The sequence below is a fragment of the Ostrinia nubilalis genome, chromosome 6, assembly GCF_963855985.1.
Source record: "Ostrinia nubilalis chromosome 6, ilOstNubi1.1, whole genome shotgun sequence".
NCBI classification, from domain to species: Eukaryota; Metazoa; Arthropoda; class Insecta; order Lepidoptera; family Crambidae; genus Ostrinia; species Ostrinia nubilalis.
Genome location: NC_087093.1, coordinates 5639026 through 5647141, shown reverse-complemented (window position 1 = coordinate 5647141; position 8116 = coordinate 5639026). Strand labels below are relative to the sequence as shown.

Sequence of the window (8116 nt, the reverse complement as noted above, 5' to 3'; positions counted from 1 at the left end):
CAAAACTAAGATGAGGGTGAAGTATGCTGCGCATGCTCTGAGTAATACCGTGGCAGCTATTTTAAAAATGATGGCATGGAAAGAAGTTTCTGATTGCAATGATACAGCATTTGTGATTGAACAGTTAGATAAACTATTTGATTGTACAAATGGTCCATCATCTTTAAATGACGTAAAGAAAGGGATCCGGGAAAATGTTTCCACATCAAGTAATCACATTGAGTCTTGGACCTTTTATACTGATAAGTTAAAAACCATAAAATTTATAACAGCAGAAAACACGATACTAAAAAATGTTAAATGCGTAAAGGGATATCAAATATCTATCAAATCCTTAAACGATATTTGGGAAAAGTTAAAGAATGAAGGGTTTAAATATATGAACCTTAGACAGTTTAACCAAGACTCTCTGGAAAACTTATTTGGAATCATTAGGCAACACAGTGTAACCAATAGAAATCCCACTATCACGCACTTTACTGCAGCGCTTAAAACAAGCATGGTTACTGGGCTGAAAGTGCCTCATAGCAGAAGTGCTAATTGTGAAGCAGACAACAATAAACATATGCTGGAATATAAAGACATTTTAAAAACTAATTTAAAAACAACAGAAATAAAAATTAATGTTCAAGATTCCACAGACACTGAATTTTATCCTGTGTTGTCTATCCCGGACCCTGAAAACTTAGAACAGCCCATTGAAAATTTGTGTAGCCTTGAAAACCAACCAGTAGTATATGTAAGCGGGTATTTAGCTGCCAAACTATTACAGAACAGTTCTTGTTTAATTTGTGAAGAGTGTTTGAGCGTGAAAACTCCTGTTGACAATGATTTGTATGCATATATATCTCTTCGCGAATGGTGGCATGATAAAAAAAGTCTCGTTTATCCAACAATTCAATTATGTACCACCGTAAATGAAGCTAAACAATTTTATCATGACCATATCGATAGTGGAAATATCAATTACTGTAAGGGACAAAACACGACTTTTCAGGAGAGCCAAAAAACGATTTTTTTTTTCTTTATACCTCAATATCTTTTTATGTGATGTTACGATTTAAATAGTTTCTATGGCAAAGTTTCTTAGAATTTTTTGTTCTTTCATAATATAAACGCCAAATTTTCTAAAAATGGGTAGTTTAAAAGATAGCATGTCCCTTACATTAAAAAAACGAGCTTGACTGTACCTTACAATGTTGAAATTTCACAGTATGGAATGTCATGTATGTTGTAAGGTACATTTAAGAATAAACACGACAGTAATATTATTGTAACTTGACAATTTTAACATTGAAACCTGATGTAAGTAGAGGTAGCATTCGAGTATTCATTAACAAAACGAAGAGAAGAGATAGAAACAAGACAACTTAGTGTTCACAAATGCAGTTGGAGGTATCAAATACACATCACCAACAAAACATTTAGTCACTGATGATGCCTACGTCTGCATTTGTGAACAAGTTGTCTTGTTTCTATCTTTTTCTGTTCATTATTACGCAGTTAGGTTTTTTTTTTCAATCATCGTTCGTTCGTTTTAGCCGAATGACGTCCACTGCTGGACAAAGGTCTTCCCCCAAGGATTTCCACAAGAACCGGTCCTGCGCCGCCCGCATCCAGGCACCTCCTACAACCTTCACCAGATCGTCGGTCGACCTAGTGGGGGTCTGCAGCACATTACGTCTTCCAGCTCGTGGTCGCCACTCAAGAATTTTTCTGCCCCAGCGGCCATCAGCTTTGCAAGCTACGAGCTCCATCCACTGCCACTTGATTTTAGCGATTCTGCGGACTATGTCAGTCACTTTGGTTCTCCTGCGGATCACGTCATTTCTGGTTCAATCACTACGAGCATAGCACGCTCCATCGCCTTTGACCTTGAGTCTTCTTATGAGGCCCACAGTAAGCGACCACGTCTCAGATTCATAAGTTATCAAAGACTTTTGTCTTGAGACAGTGCGATATTTCAGACGTGAGAATATCACGAAGCTTCCTGAACGTTGCCAGCCGAGTTGGATTCGACGATTGACCTCTTCCTCGAAGTTAGACCTACCTAAGGCTGGTTTTAGTGTCACGCAGACCGTCAGTGCGGATCGCTCCGCACAGCCAATCTGTATGAACTGATAGGGAGCGAGCGATTCCTGCGGACCGCATTACTCTAAAACGCTTCCTCGAAGTTTACAGATCGGCTGTGTGAAGCGGATCCGCACTGGACGGTCCGCGTGACACTATAACCAGCCTAACTGGACTGTTTGTACTAGGTATATATAAGTGTCAACAACTGCCGAGTGTAGAGTATCCAACCTTTAGAGGAGTGGGTGCAACACGGACATTTGACATGATTTTGTCTTGTCCATGTTTCATTTTAAGACCCCCTTGTTGAGAGGCTCGACTTAGGCCATTGTGCATTGTGCCTAGATCTTCCACGGTCTCAGCCATGGCTATGATATCGTTTGCGAATCGAAGGTGGGTTATTTACTCACCGTTGATATTTATGCCGAATCCGTTCCAGTCCAGAAACAGTTTCGGTTTTCAGTTCCCCCTGTCTGCTGCTGCAACTGGTTTCCAGTCTTGATCCTGGAGACGGAACGACATTGTGGCGTTTTCGTACAAGCCTTTCAACATTTCGATGTATCGATATAGGTAGTCAATTTGACACCGTTGGAGAAACTGTAGTAGGTACTGCCCAGGTCTCGATCGAAGCTTTCTCATAGTCCACAAACGCCAGGCAAAGTGACTGACTATACTCCTCGGTCTTCTGTATAATCTGCCGTGGCGTATGTATGTGGTGTACTAAAGCGATTGAGAGATTGAGAGGCTGGAAGTCATCGAGCTTACGAGCGAGATGATTCGTAATGACTCTCGAAAACAGCTTGTAGACATGGCTCGGAAGTGAGATGGGTCTATAATTCTTCAACAAGGTTTTGTCGCCTTTTTTGAAGAAGAGTGTCACCACACTTCTGTGCCATACCGTAGGCGTTTTGCCTTCGAGGATGACGGAATTGAACAGCTTCTGAAGAGCCTTCAGCCCCTCGGTCAAAAACCCAACTGCGTAAAAATGAACAGAAAAAAGATAGAAACAAGACAACTTAGTGTTCATAAGTGTAGTAGGAGTGGGAGGCATTAAATGCATTTCACCACCAAAAAAAGGTAATTGATATCCTATATGCATATTAACGTAAGGGCCTAATTATAATAAATCAAAAAGTTTTCAATGAAGTAAGGTTCAATGAGTTCAAAAGTTAAAACCAACAGTTTAGGGTAAGGGATGAATTGTATTATTAAAAGGAATTTACGTCCTTTAAATCATTTGTTTCCCCAAAAGTCGTATTCAGACGACTAAAAATGTTTAAGGTAAGGGACATTTTTTTAAAGATATCAACATTTCAAGTATACCAATCGATAGAGCCGAAAATTCTGAATGCGTTGGTATATATAACTCATTTTGGCCAAAATGTCCCTTACATTAATTGATACTTCCACTATCGATATTGCCGACCAGATATATATGGAAAATGTTGGAAAATTCATTTTCTTAATGTTGAGTACAAATTGTAATTTTAGTTGGTTTAAATGTCAACAACATAATAAAGAAATTTATGATAAGATGTTTAAAATATTAAGTTACCTTTTTCTAAGAAAAAGTTGTAAAATCATTAATGACAGCTTCATAAAAAGTGAAAACAATTTTGCTGACAAAAGTAAAAAAGCACAGCAACAAAGCATTGAAAAGTAATCTTGAGGCTGAGGTTCGATCAGCAGATAAGAAAATTAAAGATGTTTATAAATAAAAATCCTATTTTTTCTTAGAAAAAGTTGTGAAAATAAAAGTTTACAAAATTATCATTTCTGTACTTTGTTATAATTTTCAATAATTCCTCATGCCTACAACTGCTATGTCATGTTCAATACTTATTGTAATATACCTATTTTATTTCGAAATAAATAATTTACGTTACAAAACTTCGTTTTACTTACACATAGTATAAAATAAAAATAGTAATCATTAAAATATTGAAGGTTCCTATACTAGATATCGATATGCAATTACAACCCTAGCAAAGTATCGATAATCGATAAGTTATTACGAACGTCACTAATACTGTCAGAAAATAAGGCATTATGTTGGTAGCTTCGCCTGTAGTTTGTGCGGTTGGTAAAGATTTGCGGGTCGTTCTCTAAAATGCATATGTGTGCGTGAGCTCAAAAAATATCTATGGAGTGCCGTCTCTTACTCTTTTATGCTCTTTGACTAGGAGCGTAGCCGTAGACCCCGTAAAGTAATCGCGAGTTCATTAAATGCTAAAGTTACATTGGTTTCAGCTACAAACACAACTTTTCTTTGTGTATTCGTTCAAACGAAAGTCTGCAAGCGCGAGTTCTGCACGCAGAGAAGTTACTGATAAGAACTTCGCTCCCCCACTCCACTCCCTACATCTAACTTTGAAAAGCCTCTTTGCACTGGTCTGCCTTGTATGCAACAAACAACAAGGTGTAAATGCGTTCCTATGTACTAAGTATGAGATGACGTAATTATTATTATCTCATGACTTTTATTTATCTCTCTTTAGAGCAAAGAACCAGATTGAGGTTTTTGCTGGATGAAGTGACCACGGAATTGGCATTAAGTTTATTAAAACAATTACTTTTACAAGCCATTTTTTATTTCAAAATGTTATTCACACCATCTACGCCTTATGTTTACAGATCAAATATTTGTAGATACCTAGAGAACCTAAACTAAATGTTGCTTTTTTTTAAATCATTACGCATCTCAGGAAGCAAAGAAGCACCTAGAAATAATTTAACAACCATGTTGCTAGTCAAAATGCGGTAATTAGGATAGGCTTTTTGTTTATGGCCTCCAAATTATAATAGTATAATACTAATAATCCTGGTATGCTTGCTTATAGTGCAGCAACTAGGTATAGGTATCGTAAATACATTACAGACACAATAATATATTTTAAAACACTAAAGGTTCTCACAAAATTTTACACAAGAGATATTTTTAAAGAACTCTTTTTAAAACAAATATACATGGCCTTTTATTTTAAAAACTATAAAACTTAAAACAAATTTGCGTTTTATAAATATATGATAAATAAATTTTGAATCTTTAAAGTATCATATTAGGTGTTAAAGTATGAAAATTCAGTTTTAAAGAATTTAACGAAAACTCATTTTTCCATATAAATATTTTTGCAATTTTTTCAGGGACAACAATCTTAGTTTTATGAAATTCTGAAAGCTAAATTTGATACCTGTAAATAAATGAATTATTTAGTTATTAAAGATTTATTTCCAGTGAAAAACACTAGCTGTAAATATAATATTTACAGCTAAACTTCATTTCAAGGATATGATCCTTGAAAGACTACTTTATTAAATTAAAAGAATTATTAATGAATATTGAAGAAAAAATCTGCATTTCATACTTTAACCCCTATAACAAATCACTTAATGTAATGATGTGAAGAAGTTTACAATTAAAAATTAAATTACCTACCTCTATACAACATAAAAAGTTTCATGCTCTCCAATGAAAAAAACTCAATAATTATTATGTATTGGGATTCAAAATTACTGGCAGTGATCTGCACATACTTCCAACATACTTGGAATCTTAATTTTCATCTCTTTTGCCTTCAAATCATCTTTATCAGTCATAAAAACATCTCATCCAAAATTACTTCTAATGGAGGTATGAGCTCTTTCATACTTGGAATCTTAATTTTCATCTCTTTTGCCTTCAAATCATCTTTATCAGTCATAAAAACATCTCATCCAAAATTACTTCTAATGGAGGTATGAGCTCTTTAATATGTAACATGTAATGTCTAATTTATACAATAAATGATGATCATTATAATAATTTATTTATTACTGTCCACATTATAGCAAAAACGAGTAAGTGCCTATACAAGTCAATATAGACATAATATCTGCATCATAACACCAAATCAGTGTAAATATCTGTTGACCTTTAAGACATCTTACAAACGTAACGCCTATCATTAAAAATATGGAATTTAAAATTATATCTCACAAGTCAGTCTTCAATTGCCAAGATATTCCTTTTTGGTTTTAAATTATTGACTAGAGCAAATGATTCAAAATCAGCGGTGTCGTCAGTGTTGACCTTGGCTTCCTTGACAGGCCGTGAGTTCTCCTCCTTAGATTTCCGTTTCAGACTGACAACTTTATTTGAATAAACACCATCATTGGCATTGTCTTTGTCACTATTGGACACCTTCCTTTTCTTTGTTTTTGTGATTACAAAGTCTAAATCAGAAGAATCATCATCAAACCCAGCATAAATAGGCACTGAACGACCACTCCGAGTGGACCTAAGAGGCTGAACCCTTGTGGTTTCCTCTATTATTTGGATTGGTGGTGGCCAGCTAGCGAAGGTAGCAGACTGTCGGGCTTGGCGATAGCTGTTTATTGACATTAGTTTTATATAGACTGCTAAAGTTCTGGCTTTTTCTGCCTGAGTCAAAGTGTTTGGTAGCAGACTCCAGGGCATGCGTCTGTCTTTAACATTCAAATACCGCCTTTTCATGGAGTTCTTCGGAGGACTGTCTCTAGGATTCTCCTCTGCCTGAATGAGTAAAATAAATGATATTATTTAAAATAATCCCTACAACAGAAGAGGTTGACAATAAAATCTCTATTACCTTTTGCCTTAGCAGTTCATTCTCTTTAGCCGAGTCTTTAGAGTTCTTCAAAGCTTTTAAGAGATCAAGCATCTCTTCTTTGCTGAGATTTTCTTCATTCAAGCCAAACTCTAGAAAATAAAAAATTTGCATACGAGTAAATTAATTATTGATATTAGTTGTTAAAATACCGTTAAATGGTCACTGTAAATATTCTCAATTTCATTGTACCCACCAGTTAATTGATTTTTTATATACGTTTCTGTGTCGCAGCTATCATCAGACGATAGGGTAGGGTCGGGTTCCATTTTTTCGACAAATATAAAAGTAAAAACACGATATAACTCTATTAATCCTATTCACATTACTTTAGACGAGAAAGGCGATCAATTTAACAGTAAAACAACAATACTGAGATAATTTTAAAATGAAAACAAAACATTTATTATTGACGAAATCATTGACAATGACAGTGACAAGAAAAACAGATAAACGTCAATAAATAGTGCGTCCAGCATTTAGGTATAGTTTATACATTCAATTGAGAATGTTACTAGGTATGCAAAATCACTTGAAACCTATGTTACAGTTAAGCTTTTACATTTACAAATACATTAGTTTTTATTTCATTCAAAAATACCCAGTAGTTATGATTTTATAGGCATTCAAAGTTCGCTTAAATATTGAGTCCCGCCGACGGTCACGTGACCCCGTGTGACGTACATTCACAGCGTCCGCTCACTAGAAAACGGATATAAACATACTTAAATATTTTTTTTTTGTAAATACAAACTTATTATACATATTAACACCCAGACCCATCACAGAAATTAAAATTGAACCAAACCCAAACTTGATGCGATTGTGTCGTTTTATTGCGAATTACCTTCCAGCTCCATCATTAGACCCCGATTACTATATAGAATTAAAATACTCATCAATACAAAACGAACGAGCCCAAACTCGATGCATTTAAGTCGTTTTATTATAGAGTTCCTATGGCCACCTTCCAGCTCCATCATCAGATCAGCTCCATGTCATCATAATATTGCATGGTCATCCAAATCACATGTGTTTGCGAAATTTCAGCTTAATCGGTTGCCTGGAAGTGGGTCTTAATTCAGTTTGCAAGATTCCACCCATACAAATATGAGCCAGTCGTTGTAATATGACGTCACGCGCATAAAATGGCGGGCCGGCCGCCGCCCGCACTTTTAAAATTCAATATCTTGGAAACTAATTAACGTATCGAAATAATTCTTTCACGTGTATTTTTTATTTTTAACAGAGAATACAGAAAGCTAAAAAACAAAATTAGTGAACATTCTTCATTGTATAACTTTTTGTTGTAAATAAATTAATGAATAATTGCAGAAAAAAAGACAATATTTTGAAAATGTTACAAAATACTTACGATTTTAAAATTAAGGTTGTATGAAATCTAATTTTATCCGATATTG

The 8116-nt window shown here is 35.1% G+C and overlaps 1 protein-coding gene across 1 annotated transcript; it reads right to left on the bottom strand.

The window, feature by feature from the left end:
* Positions 1 to 4643: 4643 nt before the first annotated feature.
* LOC135072907 (uncharacterized) lies at positions 4644 to 7123 on the bottom strand. The gene is made up of 3 exons (XM_063966932.1): positions 6892 to 7123; positions 6678 to 6787; positions 4644 to 6601 (listed from the first exon to the last, which is right to left on the bottom strand). Exons 1-3 carry the CDS (start codon positions 6962 to 6964, stop codon positions 6050 to 6052), a joined length of 735 nt encoding a protein of 244 aa, XP_063823002.1. The 5' UTR covers positions 6965 to 7123; the 3' UTR covers positions 4644 to 6049.
* Between the last annotated feature and the right edge of the window lie 993 nt (positions 7124 to 8116).